An 18,183-nucleotide genomic window follows, 5' to 3' on the forward strand; every position below is an offset into this window, starting at 1 on the left:
TACACAGTCATTTCATGTGTATTCACCACTCTGACATGCTACACTTTAAAAATTGCAATTTTCTTAATTGGCTCAAAAACAGTATGGCTTGGTTTCACTTGGTAAGGTGATTAAAAAAAAAAAAAGATATATATATACACACACATACACACACACACACATTTTTAATCAAAGAAGAAAAATACTTAAAAGACATGCCAATTTGAAAAGGCAAAGGCATCAAAATAAAAAAATAAAAGCAGATACTAAAAACTACTTTACAAATTAAAAAAAAAATTAAATAATTGGCAGGTTAAATGGATGAAAAATGAGGAATGTGCAGTGAAAAACAAATATAAGGTATTCCAGTTGATAAAATGGAAAACTCACTAAGTTTTATGGTTTGTTCTCCAAGGACTTTATGTTTCAATGGAAGTTCTGAAAAATCATAAACAAGCATGTAGACTTTAGGTGCCAGTGCTACAATTTCAAATTCTGCACACAAAGTTTATCAGAGAAACACTGGTAAAATCCCAGTATTTGCAAAACTTCAGTTTTTGGCAAATACTGTAAATATCACAATTGGTTGGTATTAGAAAGTCATGATGAATGCAGAATAAAGAGAAAATCCATTTCATAAATATTTCATTTGATTAAAAATACCAGGCTTGCATGTTCTAAATAATCAGGGGAAAATATCTTAAAAAAAAAAAAAAAGCTACAGTTTAACAGTAATCTGCATGTATCTTTAGCTGCCATTAAAAAAAAAAAAAGGAACAACCACCAAAACCAACCAAAAACATAGAAAATGTTAAGACTGGTATTAAGTAGCCCTGCAATGCTCCCATGCTCACATTACAAGAAAAAACAAACTGTACACATTTATAAATAAACAGTCTCTCCACCAGTTAATACACAGAACTTCCTTTACACCACAGTCTCTTTCCGTTTGCCACTGAACTGGGCTTTGTCCCTTGCTTTTCGGAAGCCAGACTGTGTTTGGTGAACTTTCACACTCTTCATGTCGTCTGCTGTGTGCACTGGGGAGCCGCACTCTGAAGCGTCTCCAGCAACTTGGAGATGAGTCACACTAGACGCCGTGGACGCCCTTCTCTGGGCTCGGACGTTCCCGGCAGAGGGGTTGTTCTCCTCGCACTCCTCGTGGAGCTCCGGCAAGCCCTGCGGCTCGGCCGGGCCAGCGGCCTGCTGGAAAGGAGCGATGGCGGTGCGGATGCAGTTGAACCACTGCTGCTTGTGGAACACATCATTGGCCTGCAGAGTGTGGGACTGGCCTGGAGAGGGGTCTTGGAAGCGAACCCTAAAGATATTTTTAGCTAGAAGAATAAAAAATGTAAAAAAGACTTTTTAAGAAGTTTATTGTGAAATGAAGTCAGCATACACTCTTACTATGGCTGGGAGTGTTTACATCCCAGGCGCGTCTAGCAGGCCGATACACTCACTAAAGCCTATCCGTTCCTTATCAGATGCAGCTGCTGGGGTCAGAGCAGCAAAGCGCCTGACGGCTGTTCCAGCCAGTACAACAGGTACAGGACAATGGAATCCACTTCATTTATAATTTTTTGTGTAGGGACAGAATTCTTAAAGAGTAAAACTAAATTTATTTAAGTTCTGAGTTTCTGTTTATGTAAACTACTTTAAAGCTTCTATTTTTACCTTTATCTGAGTTGCTGAAAGCCCCTCGGAAGGACCCTCCCATCCTCACATCTCCATCCTGCAAGTCTTCCAAGATCAGCTCTTGGACAGGGATTGGCTGCCGATAAACCTGGTAGGAGTGACGCTCATTTCGTGTAACAGGCCGAGTCAAAACCAAGATGTCTTGAAACAGGAATATGTAAAGTTTCTGGAGCAACAAGAAACAAATACATCCTAACTGTGAAACTTTGTTTAAGTGACTGAAATCCGTCCTTACAAATGACCTCATAAAGACCGTGATTTCAAGGCTACGCATGTTCTACTTGGAGAGCTCTTCTAATCTCAGACTATATAAAACTTATTTTTATCAGTGTGTAACATTAGATTAAGCAGCAGCTGAACAAACGCTAGGCACCACAAAGACCTACCAGTAGCAACACGTCTGGAAACACGAGTATTGTATACCATGGTTTTCCAACAAAATAAGGATTAAAAAATGCAAGTTGGTAAACACGTTAATGGTTCTATTTTGTCCCACACAAATGTGAGCCTTTATAGAACATTAGGCTTCATGACAGAAATCAGAGATGTCAGGTTTCAACTTTTTCCAAAAAGAACCCCAACTTATAAATTGGGCTTCTGGGGGGAAATAGGTGATGGGGATAAAGGACAGCACTTGTGACGAGCATGGTGATGTATGAAATTGTTCAATCACTGTATCGCACACCTGAAACTAATATTACACTGTACGTTAACAAACTGGAATTAAAATAAAAACTTAAAAAACAAATAATTGGGCTTCTTTCTGAAAAGCACCTAATGAAATAAAAATACCATTCCATGGGGTGCCTAGGTGGCTCAGTCGGTTAAGCGTCTGACTCTTGGTTTTGGCTCAGGTCATGATCTCAGGGTCATGAGATGGAGCCCCACATGAGGTTCCATGCAGGGCATGGAGCCTGCTTGGGATTCTCTCTCCCTCTCTCTGCCCCTCCCCCAGCTCACGTGCTCTCCGTCTCAAATAAATACATAAATCTTAAAAAAAAAATTTCCATGCTTACATTTAGTTCCAGCAGGTACTTTTTTTTTTTTTTTTAAGCTTTTATTTATTTATTTGACAGAGATAGAGACAGCCAGCGAGAGAGGGAACACAAGCAGGGGGAGTGGGAGAGGAAGAAGCAGGCTCATAGCGGAGGAGCCTGATGTGGGGCTCGATCCCATAACGCCGGGATCACGCCCTGAGCCGAAGGCAGACGCTTAACCACTGTGCCACCCAGGCGCCCCCCAGCAGGTACTTTTATAATTAGTATTTAAAGAATAAGTTCGCTTTCATTCAATCTATTGTAGAAATTTGTTTAGTAGTTCTAAAAGCTACTTCCATCACTATAAAGTCTTCAAAATTTTTTTTTGAAGGACATGTTTTTTAATTATGAAACTAATAATGTATTTAGAAAGGAACCCCTAGCCAAACAAGTTGATTTATGCTTCAAAACTAAAAAAATAAAGTATAAACCGTTCTCCACCAAGACATTCCAGTCATTCTGTCACAAAAGAAACCAAAGTTTGCTTTACCAAAGCTGTTAACGTAAAATAAAAACCAGTAACCTTCTTTCACTGTGTGATCAATTTATTTTAACACCTGTTTCATGACCTACGCAGAAAAAATCACACAAGGTACAAGATGAAAGGAATAGCTCCCTTGTATCCTAGTTAGTGTGAGACTCACATGTCCGTTCTTATTCTTCAGCTCCCCATGGCAGAGCAGTACTTTGCTGGCTTCAATTCTAGGATCCTTCTGCTTTTCGTCTAGATACTCCAGCTTGTCAATGTAATACTGGCACTCCGATTCACCTTTCTTCAAGTTGATATCAGACAGAACTCCTTGTATTATCAGTATCTAAAAATTATCAAGAAATCAATGAAACATTTTCAGCATTTTAACTTGACTCTGCTTCCCCGCAGGGGAATATAAAACATTATATTAAAACGATAGGATTTTAAAAGCTTGAAGGGACTCTAGAAATCAGATAATTCAGTCAGTCCCTTCATTTTGCAGATGAAAAAACAGCCTCAGCCAAATTGGGGGACTTGCCCAAAGTCACATAGCTAGCTAGTGAAAGAGATCAGATATTAGAATCTAGTCTTTTGATTACAATATAAATATAAAATGTGTCATGTCTCTTCACTGCTCAGTGCACTAGCATATTGGGTACTTAAAACAACAGAAGGTTTCACATGCTGCACTGTGCATAAGATTTGAGAGGGTCATCGCATACCTTTCTAAGGCAAGCTAATATACAAACTTGAAAAATGTACGAATCATTTACTGGACTTACAGCTTCCTCCAGAGGCTGAACATCAGGGTGGTCTTTCGGAGTGTGTCTAAGAATTTCTCTTAACAGCAAAGGGTATTTGACCAGGCGACTTCGAGGAATATCTAGGAAGCTCCAAAGATCTAGTTTTCGACTGAAGGGAGACTCAAGACATCGCTGGAGGAAGTCTTGGACTCGTGGATCCTGTTTCTTTTGATCAAGAAGAGCTTTGGCTGCCAGCTGGTTACTACAGTAGCCTCTGTAGGCATTCAAGCCTGGCAACTGAAGAATAATAAGAGAAAACACGGTATGATACATGTTTTTGTGAAAACAAACACAAAACTTATAGCTAATTCTGAAAGTTTAAATAAGCTGCAAAAATTTCCCTGCAGATGATAATGGAGGTAGGGGAGTACTCTGAGACAACATCAGAATGTCCTTTTCTAATTTCCCTACAATTTGACTAAAGCCAACCAAAGACCCATGACTTCTACTTTCTCCCAGCCTCTGACAGATGTTAGTCTTCTATATTCTTCGGGCACCTGAGTTTCTCTACCACGGTTATCACCAACCTTGAGACTGCTTATGTACTTGACTATCGTCTCACTAGATTATAAATGTAGAGATGTCTTTCATCACTGAATCCCCAGTGGTCCCTCCTAGAATAGCACCTGGCATGTAGCAGGCACTCAAATGTTAACTAAAGAAAAAAATAGATAATGTGGGAATTCTGTCCAAAGAGGAACATATGTTTAAAACAAAGAAAACATATCATTCATGAAGTATTTTTTTAAAGTAAACACTAACTTTGACAGCTATATAATTTTGTTCAGTTTTAATGCACTATTTATCTGTTTTTAGAATGTAGTTCTAGATCAAACAGATCTGCTATTCACCACAGATAACAAGTATGGCATATATGCAAAAACTGTCTGTAAGCCACTCACTACACACCCAGTTCACAAGAATGTGACCAATTTGCTCCACTGTTCCACCAGGTTTGGTTGCTTCTCCTATTCTTGCCAACAAATCTGAAATGCAAAAAGGCAGAAATACCAATAACGAAATTATTTAAAAAAATAATTCAGCATTAAATTAGAAGTTTAGATTCAAAAGAACTTGTGTTGGGGTGCCTGGGTGGCTGAGTTGGTTAAGCATCTGACTCTTGATTTCAGCTCAGATCATGATCTCAGGGTCATGGGATCAAGCCCCATGTGGCCTCTGCCCTGGGCATGGAGCCTGCTTGAGATTCTCCCTCTCCCTTTGCCCCTTCCCACCTCACCCGGCTTGCCCTCTCTAAACAACAACAATAACAATTTGTGCTAATGCTGTTCAGATACTAACGAAAATCAAATAGCATATCTTACCTTCATGGAGAGGTATGTAAGCATCCAAATCACCAAATATATGGGTGAGTTCCTCCTCTGACATAATAGACAGCTTTAACATGGGGTCATGGTAGGCCTATCAGAAGGGGAGAAGTATGTCACCCAAAGGGATCAAGCAAATAAAACATGATGAGAGACCTTCCTTGAACGCAAACATGACTAACTATACAAAAGCTACGCGTGGATTCTATTTATTATACATAAAAGAAACTAAAGTATATGTTACTACCCAAACAGATTCTCTTACTGATACTTATATTTGAAGAGATTGGAAGCCATAAAAGAAAAGTTTATAATTTGTGAAATATAATTTTCTAAAACCAGGGCATGTGATAAAAAGTTATTTACTGACCTTTCTTGCCAGCTTGAGATCCTCAATTAAATCCTGTTCACCTCGGGACATTTCATATATTGCCTAAAAAGAAAAAAAAAAATCCAGCAAACATTATAGATCATTTCTTCCTTTGAGAAAGGAGAATTACATGCAATTGATATTTATCATTAATTATTTAACTGATGTTTTGAAGAGCACTTTTAAGTGACTCAGTCTGAAAACTGTAATTCAGAATGGAATCTCAAATAAGAGGCTGCCATACGTTTTATGATTTTACTCCATTAGAGTTAACTTTGACGGCCAGCACGCATCACAGAGTGCGGCTGCCCAGCATGTGCTGTGGATTACCACTGACATAGTAAAATGCAGCAGGTTTTTGCCTTGGCATTAGTTTGCTATTCTTCTGACAAAACATATGTTTAAAAAACAGGGACAATTTTTTTTCGTATAAGCCAATAAATACGACCTTGCTACTGAATGCCAGCTTACCTCCTGACGTTTGATTTCTTTGGTAGTTAAAGACTCTTTCATACTGACGTCTAACATCTCTGACCACAGGACACTGCTTCTCCTTTTGGCAGGTGTTGGGGCTGTTGATCTGCTCGATAACTTCTGGGCAGAAGCCGGGGATCTGCTGTCACCACGAAGGGTAAATGACTTAAAATTAAAAAAAAAAAAAAAAAGAAAGAAAAAAAAAAGAAAGAAAGAAAAAAGAGGTAAACAAAAAGAGAGATTCAAAGGATATAGTAATTATTCCTTTTTCTTAAAAAAAAAAGACAAATTAAAAACAAAGTTCTGAGAATTTCTCAACACATAAGATAATCCTTTGTCCAAGATTCAATCTATCATTCAAAAATATTTATTAGCCAAAATTACGTTTTGGGGAATAAAAACTAAGACTCTGTTTTGATATAAGATGTGACTTAATATAATGGAGTCATAAAAATACTGTTCTGATAAAAATATTCCTTTCCAGCATGTTAAAAAAACTTTATGTTTAAATATAATAGTGCAAAACTGTTTGTACAACTCAAAGGAAAACACAAATTTTAGGATTCTGTGAAAAGTCCCCTTACTACATTACTCACCTCCCAGCCCCATCCCTTGCTTACCTGAATTGTTTGACCAAAGCGTCGGACTGCTCCATTTCTTACAGGAGAGATCAAATTTGCCAAGGATGTGACCCGAGCAAGAGGTCGAACTCTTTTATTGCTTGGCTCCTATAAAAACAAAAACAGGTTACTCTAAATGTGTGTTTAGGTGTAATGGTTTCAAACAAGTTTGGACAAAGTTGAACACTCTCAAAAACCAATATTTGTACATAATAAAATAGAGAAACATGAAACTCTGAAAATGAATGTTGTCCTTTATTATTAAAATACTAAGAACACTATTAAGAAACAGTAAATTCTTAAAAAATTTAATGGTATGAGAACAGCCAGGTGGATATCACTTTGAGAACAGAACAAATATTATCACTACACAGAAGAAAAACTAAAATGAAAACAAAGACATTAGATTCCAGAATACTAAAGAACTTTTCAGTTTAATATAGAGTCACTATTAGAATGTACCTGATTATTATGAAAAATTTCAAACATACACAAAGGTGAAAAATAATAGCATAATGGATCCCATGTACTTATCACTCAGCTTTAGTAGTTTTTGGTGTGAGAATTTGCTTAAAGCAAATCCCAGACATCGTATCATTTCATTCTTAAGTACTTCAGTTAGAGAATAGCTTTTAAGTGAACATATCTGCTGCTGAAATGGGCCAACTCTGAAGGCAGAGCATCCCTGTCATGGGAGGTAGTCAAGCAGAGGCAGGACAGGGTTAGGAGAGAACACGGGCTCTGGGATCGGACTGGGCCCAAATCCTGGTTCTAGCACTTGCTAGGGAATATCCAGGCCCTCAGTCTTCTCATCTGTAAAATGGGGTTAATATTAGACCTTCTCTTATAAAGTTGTTATGAAGATTAAATAAAATACGTTTAAGTGGTTTGAACAATGCCTGGAACACATTAAGTTTTTGCTATTACTAACATTCTTAGAAATATTTCCACTTACTATGTAAACACTGGGATTTATGAATAATTAGGTTCTCAAACAGTTAATGTGTTAACTTAAAGGAAAAATAAATACAAGTTGAGAAGAAATAGTTATTCTACACGTATTGTCCCAAAAATAATAGTTTAGTAAACATATCACTTAATCATTCAAGGATCTCAAAACTTTACAAATCACACTATTCTAATCTTACTGCTAGGGAAATGGAGGCACAGCATTAGGGACTCCTACAGCTACCAAAATAAAGAACATCAGGTCTGTCTTTTACATATCTAAGGAATGTATTTATTTGTATTTGGTGCTTTTGACAATTGTGGCATACTTGACAAAATTTTGATTGTAATTCAGAAGGATATATAATTAAAAATTAACTTAAAAATAAAAATAAAGAAAACACGTAAAAATAAAATTTACCATTTAAAAATGACAGATATGAAACATTTTTTCTAAAAATTCTTTGATATGACTAACGTCACATAAAAAAGTAAGGGGCAAGAAAATGGAGTAAAAATAGTCCCCGTAGTATAATTTAAAAATAAAATGGCAGAAAGAGATAAAATTCTCTGGAAAGAATCTTCAATGATTTGACTCTTCAATGAGGCAAAGCCCAGTACAGCTCCTAAAGGTATACATTCATATCAGAAGGGAATGTGACTTACTAAGTAAGGAGACTGGGCAGGTCACCAGCTCAGGTCTTTGAAGGTCTTAAGAGGTAGAGCTGAAGACCAACTCTCTCCCACCAAAATAATTAACCCCGAAGTAAAACTTTGAGTATAAAACCACTAATGTGCAAATGTTAAATGAACTAAAAAAGAAACCTTCAAGATATGTAGTAAAATGACACACTGTGTGGCCAAGGACATGTGCGGATGCCTTTACAACATACATCTGTGCAAGACTGAAGTGACACATGCATGGCAGAAGGTCCGGCACAAGGCATTCCTTTCTGTTTAGTAAAGACAGCACAAAGAGTCTTCTGTTTGAATAGAGATATAATTACCTCCTCACAAAGTAAGATATGCCAATGCTAACTAGAAACAAAGCAGTTGTCAGAAAGTTCTGTTCTACTTTTTGGAAACAGAGGTTAATTCCTCTTCCCTGTTTAAAACATAACAAATCTGACTTTCTACTAAGTCACAAGATGAGTCATTTAACTTATAACGTCTTTGGAAATGCGCTCTTCCCAGTGAACTTGAAAAGTTAGTATGGATGGGAGGAAAAGATTTTTGGTATCTATTTTATTATATTAAATCAGGTTAGATAAAAAATTCTTATCTTTATAGGATCATTTACTGTTCAATTACTGATTTCCTGGTAACTCAAAATTACGTGATATTTAAAGTTAAAACTACAGAACTTAGATTTAGATAATTAAATGTTAAATATATCTAAAACATCTTTTTGAAATTAATATGGATTTTGTTTCTGCAGTCCATTTAGGGTGGTGGGATATTTACCCTGAGCAGTATTTGGTGGTTAAATATGTTCTACATAGGTCCTTTAGAAAGCCATCTATCTCCCATCTTCACAAAGGATATGGCAGTCTTAGGAGTTTATCTAATCTAAACTGTCTTGGTAAGAGCTCCAGGCTAGCTCAGTCACTACAGCACCAGACACTTCCAATGTCCTGGTAAGTAAGTAAGTGCAGTATTAAATCAGGAAGCGGGGGGCGGGGTGGATACCTCTGTACTTTTCACACATGTTTTTGGGGATCCAAAAGTAAAGGACCCACTGCCTTACTAAAAGGAACATGCAATGAATGTTTAGGAGACAAAACACGAACTTTCAGCATATATATATATTTCAAGAGTATGAAAAATTTTAATAACTTAAAAAGTGTGACTGCAATGTAAAGCTGAACACGGTTCACTTCTAACTTTAGGATACACATACAGCATCTGAGAAAAAATACCACACAGAGGACACTTCTGTGGCAAAGTGATATGGATTAGGCAGTCATCTTATTAGATTACAGGGTCACCTTAAAGGTTGGGACAAGAATTTCTTTTAAAAACAGGTTAGGATTCCGCCTATGTAAGCTACAACCAAAAGGAGCTTTTCTTTAGAGATCCAGATGAACCATCTGAATGAGCTTGATTTGGTTATGAAGAACCTCAACAACTGCACTGTCACAAAACTTATTCCACAGACAAAGTTTTTCGAGAACTGATATTACACCCACATCTGCCACTCTGCACACACAGGATGCAGGCACACTGTTTGGAGGTGAGGAAGGGAGAGAGGGGCAGGAGTCTACCTGTCTTACCGTCACTCAGAATAAGGCTTACAAAATGGTTTTGCTGCGGCTGTTATTTCTGTTCAGGAGTGCTGTTAAGAGCGTCATGGTCAATACGAAAAAGCTAATAAGACCCAGTGCAGATGGGGAAACTATATACTCTCCTCAAAAGACACTCCGAACATCTACGAGAATAAATAAGGAATACCAACAAGTTTTCCATACACGAGAACTTTCTCCTGTAGCCAACCTTTCACCAGGGCCAAAGTTCACAGATGTGGAAAAATACTCCAATACCTCTAACATAAATTTATGCTGTTTATTTAGGTTAGGTTTTAACGAGACTATCTAGCTTAGCCAGGCAATCACACGCATTATTTTAGGGTATCTGCCTTTAGACAGACTTTTTAATCAATTTATTTTACTAATCCAGTTGTAAACAGAAAATCGTTAAGATGGATTTTAAGTCTTTTACTGGGATGTACCTTGCACATAAAAACAACAACATGGAAAAACTGCTGTGAACGCCTTTTTTTTTTTTTTTTTGTAAAAAGTTTTTTTCTATTAATGATGTCATGAAAGAGGATAGGCTGGGGAGGTCTCTTCTATAGTCAACCAACTCAAGACACTTAAAAAAAAAAAAAAAGAAAAAAAGAAAGAAAGAAAAAAAAAACCAGTATAGGGGTGTCTCTGAGGCTCAGTCAGCAGAACATGCAACTCTTGATCTTAGGGTTGTGAGTTCGAGCCCCATGTTGGGCGTAGAGTTTACTTAAAGAATAAATCATAGTTAAAGAGAAAAAAAAAAACAACCAGTATATATCTGGGTTTATTCGTTTGGGTTATTGGATGCATAATCTTCCCTCTTTGGCAAGAACTTCAAAATAAGGAAAAAGAAAAGAAAAATATATTTATAAAAAGATAAAAGAGTTATGATTATATAGGATTTCTTCCCTTTCTACTTAGTAATAGAAATAGTCAAATTTAGTCATTTATTTAAGGTTGTTATTGCTAGTACTAAGAACCTGACAGCATTCCTGGTGTTTTAAATCTTTGGAATAAAGGTATGCCAGAAACATGGCTGGTGCCTGATACCAACCACAAAAGACTAGTTCTTGATGGTCCAAAAGATGTTCAGTTTCAGTATTTACACTGATGACCATGTATGACTTGTCCTACTCAAAGGAAATGCGTACATATTTTCAGAAAACTGAAACATAAAAGCAAAAACCAAAACCAAACAGAAAAACAAAAACCGAAGCTAAATTGTACCAAATGAAAGCATAACTCCTAAAGATGGCAGCTATTTTAACTACCAGGTGTGTGTATGTACGATACACGGCTTTACTGAGGTATACAACAGGCTGCACATATTGAAAACGTATAATTAGGTAAGTTCAGATACACGTATATAGCCACAAAACTATCACCACAATCAAGGTAAGAAGAATATAGTCCACTGAACACAGGAACACTACTTCTGTCCTCTAGGTAATAATGTAGTATATACCATAGAGTAAGCAGTAGAAATAGAATATACATATAGTATTAAATCAACTGTCAAAATTAAATAAAATGGCACAAAAATCACTTGACTTATTTTGATAAATGTTCATAAAGCCCTTTAAAAACCATAATGACTTTAGACAATTAGAGCAAGGAGGGGAGAAGTACCTACATAATGGTTTGATGGTTTAAATATTTTAACATATTTTCCTTTCAAAAAAAAAAGTCGCACGCAACAGACTTATTAGATGTGGAAAGAAAAATAAAAACAAGCACTAGCTTAGATAGCATTTTACTTGCCATTTTATTTGTTCACTAGTGTGAACTCACATGGAAGGGATTCTTATTTTCCTTTTACCCTGTAAGGCAGTTCCTCAGACAAGTGATATAAGTGCAAGTTGAAAAGAACAATGTATTAAGCATCAGAAATGTGACCAATTTAACCAATTTAGCAGCATACACATTTAAAATATTGTCCTTTTTGTATAAAAGTCTATGTACACTCGGGCTATGCTACGTATAAACCTATCCATACAGTAGTTCCTAAACCTCTACCGTAGAACCAGGCGTACTTCAAACCTGCATAGAATTCAAAGTCCTACATTTTAACACTCAATAATGAGATAAAAAATTAAGTTTAAAATCATCCTGTTAATAAACTGTGAAAAATCTTCAAAGTTCCGTGGAATCAGAAAACCTTCCTTTGGTCTTACCTCTTGTTCTCTGAAGGACTGGTTATTAACGTCCAGGACTCGTATAGTCCTCTTGATGGGCAGGAGACCTCCAATCTCGTCATGAGCCACCATGCTTCCCCCAGTGGCCCTGCAAACCCTCACAGTCCTTGGGAGCCAAGCCCGCCCTACAGCGAGGCAGTACCGGCACGCAGGCTTCCCCTCCGAGCGCCCGGCCCCCGGACAGCCATCGGCCCCGGCCTCTCCCTCGCGCCGCCGCCGACTGCTCTGCAGCAGCCAGGCGATCCACCCAGACCGCGGGGCTCCGGGGGCGGGGCTCCGGGGGCAGGGCGGGGCCTGTGGACACGTGACCGCGCTTAACTGACAGCGGGCACACCTCGGCTTCTCCCTTTTCTCCTGCAGGAGAAAGCTCTAAGAGGTTTGGCATTTCTACAGCAACTCAAGGCTCAAGGAAACCTTAGGTTAATGTAAGGGATTTCCTGGTTTAAAAAGCATTCCGGGAGGGAAATTAATTGCTTATCTAAGTTACCTACTCTAGTACTCAGCCCCAGACAGGGATACTTTTTCTCCAAAACCCTATCACCTAGAAAGGAATTCTGTGGTGGAAACTTGACAACTTCAAGTGAGAAAACTGTAAGTCAGAGTTCAGTGTGTGTACCAAAGAAAAGCCTGATTATTCAGGGACCTTTTAGTGTGAGCATATTCACTCCCTGAGAGCATCTAGGCCTTTACTCTGCCCTTGGGACCGACAGAGTGGGCACCGCGGGCACACTTCTGGTCACCCCATTGGTCAAGTGGCTCTCCCACGGGGCTTTGGGGCAAGAACTGTGCTACCTCAGATTTCAGCGTCAGCACTGCTCAGACTTAGAGGCACATATCTTTCCTGGATGATTTAAAAACTTGCTATCTGTGTACAGATGTTTTACACCATAAATACAAAAAAGGTGATTTCTAGTAACGGGATCCTGTTCTATTCTGAAATAACTCACCGTGGTAGAGTCCTAAAAGAGTCAAAAGGCCTTACTTAAAACGTAACTTGCACTTTACAGGTAGAGAAATGAGGTCCACAGAGGTGAAGTAACTTGCCCCAAGTTACACATTAGTGACCGTCTCTAAATTCTTTCTTCCCTGGAAAAACACCATTTATGTTGGTTTGAAAGGCTTGCTAAGAAGCAGATTTTCTTCCTCAACAGAACATACCATATTCTATTTTGAAAGGCAAGATTTTATCTTAACTATATACTACTATGAATGATATGATGCCAGTAATTTGCAAAAAAAAAAATGTTCTTGGGATTTATTAGGACAGAGAAATCTGAGAAATCTATGTAAAAGGCACTATTCTAGATACCGTGGATGACATAAAAATAGATTTCATATTTGCTCCTAAAGCACTAATAGACCATTATGTAAAAGTACGCTACACAAAGAGATAACTCATAAAAGACCTTTTGAAAATTCCCAAGTAAGTTGCATAGCTAGCTAGTAAGTGCCACAAGAGTTCAGGAGGAGAATCTGCTTCCAGCAGTCTTCTGAGCAGAGATGGGGCTGGGAAAGATGCTAGAGAAAGACACTGTAAGATGTTATTTGAGTGGTGCCTGGAAGGCCATGTTATGTTCTTCACAGGCCCATGTAAGGGTAAAGTGGAAGGGTTTCTCAGAAGAGCATGAAGGAGTGATCTCACAGACTGCAGTCACGGGCTGTGGGTAAAGACAGATGAGCAGAGGATTTTACCGAGCAGGTGAAAGATAATGGAAGTTATGTTGAAAGCTGATCTATCAGATGGTTTGAAAGATGACTGGGAACATAATGCAAAAATTATAATCAGCTATCAAGAAGTTGGCCTAAGGTAGGGACCGTGGGAAAGGAAAAGGATATATGCAAGAGGCAACACACTGAGAAGTCAAAGATGCCTATAATTTTAAAGTTAGGAGGGGTAACTGCTAATACACATAAGTAAGGAAGAATGAGCTTTGAATGAGAATTCTGAGTTTCATTTTTAGATCTACTGAGGTGGTGGAAGAACATGAAAATGAAAATACTGAGCTACTACTTGGAGATGCTGGACAAGGACTTGAAAGAGGCCAGAGGGCAGATTTAGACTGGGGAGTCACATACACAGGGATCGGAGTGGAAGCTAGGAGTAAATGAGATGCTTGGGAGAGAAAATCTGGACAAAAAGAACAAGGGTCCAAGGATCTAACTTTGGAGAGATGCCAAAGGAAAAAGACTTTGGCAAGAGGAATAGTCACGAGAAAAGAAACATAGCAAGATGCCAAGGGAAGAAAAGGTGTTAATTACAGCAAAAAGGTTAAGAAGGGTAAGAAAAGATGCATAGATTTAGTGAGTACAAGTTTAATGAGGACTGGAGTGTGCTAGTTCAGTGGAATAAAGACAGAAGATAAACTAAGGAGGCCGAAGAGTGAATAGAGCAGAATAAATAGTGAGCACAGACTATTTATAATGACAATCTATAAAACACAATTTACTAAGGTTCGCAAGACAGTGTAACTTCTTATTGGAAACATCAATGCTGCTCCTCTATAGATACCAATGTATTTTGTATTCAAGATGGTAATAATTCATCTTTTTGCTCTGAGACTTTAAAAAAAATAATGGTGATTGGTTATATCTCATCATGTACCCTTTATTACCTGACCACACCTGATCAGACATACGTGGATGTGCCTGGCCTTAGGGATGGCTGACTGTGTGCAGAAGCCTGTACTACACAGGAGTGAAGTGGAAGTACCTTAGAGATCATGGGAGCCAGTTCCCTAATTTACAGGTAAGAACACTGACCTGGCTCAAGCCCTCAGAGAGAGACGAGGCTAGAACCCAGGAGTCTGGTTTAGTTTCACTGGTTCAAAATGATGGAAGTGAGGCCAATACTTGACGGCCACTGAGCTTCGTAAGGGAATACAGGCCTTACGCTCAGGGAGAGTACAGAAGCTGCTAGGGTGATCTCACGGGTCTGTTACCTGACATCTCTTTCCACTGTTCTTCTATTTAGTTCTGAAAGAGGTAAGGCCGAGATAATAAGGAGAAGGGATTTCTTTCATTTCTCTCCTTTGGCTGAGGACCCAAGAGGTAGAGAGATAGGTCTTATAAATGTAAAAACTGAAAGCCTACAGGAGCCACATAGGGTTTAATGGTGATAGTCACAGCACTATCCCAACTCACCAACCCTAAAATCTTCGTTTCATTTTGAATGTTCAGGGTTGTGGTCCTAATATAATTCAGGTAACTGTAAATAGCATCTAAAAAAGCAACAATGAACACAGGATGTTCAACGAGTACCCTGAGTGATGAGCCTGAGGATCCTGACGCTAACAATGCTCCATAAAATCAGAGGGCTGANNCGCTGCCTTTGAGGTCATCAACGCATCCTCCTCTGTTTTCTTAGGAGGAAACTGAAGACCACCAGTGAAAAAAAAGAGGAAAATTTGCGTCCTTACCCTGTGCTGGGAGGTTTGTGTGTGTTACTAACTTAGCCAGCTTTATGAAGTATGTGTTATTAGCACCATCTTACAGATGGAGGAAGCTGGGACTCAGTGTAAGAAACAAGCCCAAAGTTGCAGAGTTAATCAGTGGCTGGACAGGCTTGAGTCTGGTCTGGCAACTCCCGTTACAGCACACCTTCCAGGTAAGACAGGAAATGTACTGCCGTGAGCACGTTCGACGCACACGTGGTGTGCAGTCAGTGCTGGCCGGCCTTCTGTGAGCTGGGTCTCCTGGTCCCAGCGTGTGTGTGTGAAATAAATGGGAACACCTTACAGAGAAGGAAACCATAAAGAAGTTGAGAGATTATTTGTCTCAAAGCCTTTTTATAACAAGGCAGGTAAGTAAAAAGATAATAAAGTAGTTCCAGCTGCTTCAGTTTTAGAGGAGATCCTATTTCAGTTGTTTAACGTTATTCACAGCTTATTAAAGCATGACTTACAAATATTACAAATTGTGTAACTAAAGCACAGATTGGTTAAGTATCTTTCCTTTGTGTAGAAAATCTAGAATTTAAAAACTTAAAGACTGAGTTTTCTAGGAATAATAATGCAGCTCTGTAAAAGATACCAGCTTTTGGTGAAAATACGGGTTTCCAAAGACCAGTTATAGTTATAACCTCTGTTCTTCTTCTTTTTTTTTTAATTTTTATTTATTTATTTAACAGAGATAGAGACAGCCAGCGAGAGAGGGAACACAAGCAAGGGGAGTGGGAGAGGAAGAAGCAGGCTCATAGTGGAGGAGCCTGATGTGGGGCTCGATCCCATAACGCCGGGATTACGCCCTGAGCCGAAGGCAGACGCTTAACCGCTGTGCCACCCAGGCGCCCCCAACCTCTGTTCTTCTGTTTGTATGGAACTTTCAATGCTTTCTTTTCTAAAATACGAAGAAGGTAAAGAGAGAGAACACTGCTTCCCTTCTATAGAGAAAGCCTACTTTTTCTTCAAGATGAAATCAGAATTCTGGAATTTAGATAAACAAGAGCTGAAGAATAATCATTACTTTTTCTGGTCTAGATACTATTTGTTTTTATTTACTTTTGTCTGGACTAATAAACAATTGGAAATTAGGCGAGGAAAGCCCTATTATAGGGAAGAAAAAAAACAAAATCTAAGCTCTCTGCTGCCCTCTGCAGGTGATATTGTGAAATGCAATCACCAACCTGCTTTTTTTTCAACTTTGTAATTATAAGGACCTTCTGTAGATGACTACAGAAACAATCTTAATCTGTACAGAAATATGGATAACAGTACAATCTGTTTCTTCAGCCCTTGTGTAGCTCTCATGTTTTATATTACTAAATTAGACATATATTTAAAAATCATTAAGTGTATGAAAAGTTGCCACAGTTCACGAGAAATACTTTAAGGGCTTTTTTCTAAACACAAGAAAACAATGTTTCACTTTAAGACTCTAGAATTTGGGGTGCCTGGCTGGCTCAGTCCACTATGTGTCTGCCTTCAGCTCAGGTCATGACCCTGCTCACTGGGAGGTCTGCTTCTCCCTCTCCCTCTTGCCTCTCCTCCCTGCTTGTCTTCTCTCTCTAATAAATGACTAAATCTTAAAAACAAAACAAAACAAAAAACAAAACAACTCCAGAATTTAAGATTACAAATAACAACTATGTATCTCACTAAAAACAGCTTAGTTTAAAAGAGTATTTTAAATCTTACTAGAAAAGGAAGCAATGATTCAAATATAAACAAAATGGAACTTCTAAAAAAACCAGAGTTCCAAAAAAATTTAGTAACTAGTTAAAAACAACAAAAAGGTGGGGTGCCTGGGTGGCTCAGTGGGTTAAGTGTCTGACTCTTGGTTTCAGCTCAGGTCATGATCTCCTGGTTGGGAGATGGAGCCCCGTGGGCTCTGTGCTCAGCAAGGCTTAGGGGGAGTCTGCATCCTTCTGCCCCCCCCCCCCATTAATAAATAAATCTTTAAAACAAAACAAAAAAAGGCAGTTATATTTGGACTAAATGAACATTAAAGAAGTTGGTAATAAAGTTATATGTAGATTTGAGTTTTAAAAAATTATTTGGATTAAAAATTTGACTGTCTCCAAGCTTTACCAAGAACTTGGTTTGGAAAAGGATCAATTCAGATCTTTATACTATTAGCAAGGACTATAAACAGAATACCTGACAGGCTAAGAAGTTTGGTATTATCAAAACCATGGTTCTTTTTGCAATAATAATACAAACAGCAAATAAAATGGGCGTACTGGTGCTGTTAGTGGTGACTTTTTATCTCAAGTACATAGGATAGCAAGTAACTTCCAGTATAATAATGTAAGATCACTTAGGCTTGTGTGTGTAACAGGACGTTGAATGGGATTTTTCTCATTTGCCCCTGAAACTCAGCTAAGGCCCAAATCTGAAGACAAATGGTCCTGTGCCCAACCTCCTGTTTCCTCAGCCTACTTTTACTTCAGTCATTGCTCCAGCAACCAGCTATACTAGGTTGCTCTTGCTTTCTACTCTGGGCTTGAATACTGGAACCTGGCATTTACTCAGGTACCTGGTAG

At 38.4% G+C, this 18,183-nt stretch overlaps 1 protein-coding gene across 2 annotated transcripts in view; it reads right to left on the reverse strand.

The window, feature by feature from the left end:
* Positions 1–375: 375 nt before the first annotated feature.
* NET1 (neuroepithelial cell transforming 1) overlaps positions 376–18,183 on the reverse strand; it is a 61,471-nt gene continuing 43,663 nt past the window's right edge. The window contains exons 1-10 of one of the 2 annotated variants that reach the window (XM_008705399.2): positions 12,183–12,409; positions 6,776–6,883; positions 6,153–6,320; positions 5,682–5,744; positions 5,309–5,405; positions 4,896–4,972; positions 3,966–4,223; positions 3,356–3,526; positions 1,654–1,840; positions 376–1,313 (exon numbers count right to left, since the gene is read on the reverse strand). In XM_008705399.2, the coding sequence (XP_008703621.1) occupies positions 907–1,313; positions 1,654–1,840; positions 3,356–3,526; positions 3,966–4,223; positions 4,896–4,972; positions 5,309–5,405; positions 5,682–5,744; positions 6,153–6,320; positions 6,776–6,883; positions 12,183–12,275 (1,629 nt within the window). In that variant the 5' untranslated portion in view covers positions 12,276–12,409 and the 3' untranslated portion in view covers positions 376–906. Of the gene's footprint in view, positions 1,314–1,653; positions 1,841–3,355; positions 3,527–3,965; positions 4,224–4,895; positions 4,973–5,308; positions 5,406–5,681; positions 5,745–6,152; positions 6,321–6,775; positions 6,884–12,182; positions 12,410–18,183 lie in introns of those variants that run through there. The other variant, XM_040645464.1, reaches the window with a different exon arrangement.

Source organism: Ursus maritimus, unplaced genomic scaffold (genome assembly GCF_017311325.1).
Source record: "Ursus maritimus isolate PB19 unplaced genomic scaffold, ASM1731132v1 scaffold_31, whole genome shotgun sequence".
NCBI classification, from domain to species: Eukaryota; Metazoa; Chordata; class Mammalia; order Carnivora; family Ursidae; genus Ursus; species Ursus maritimus.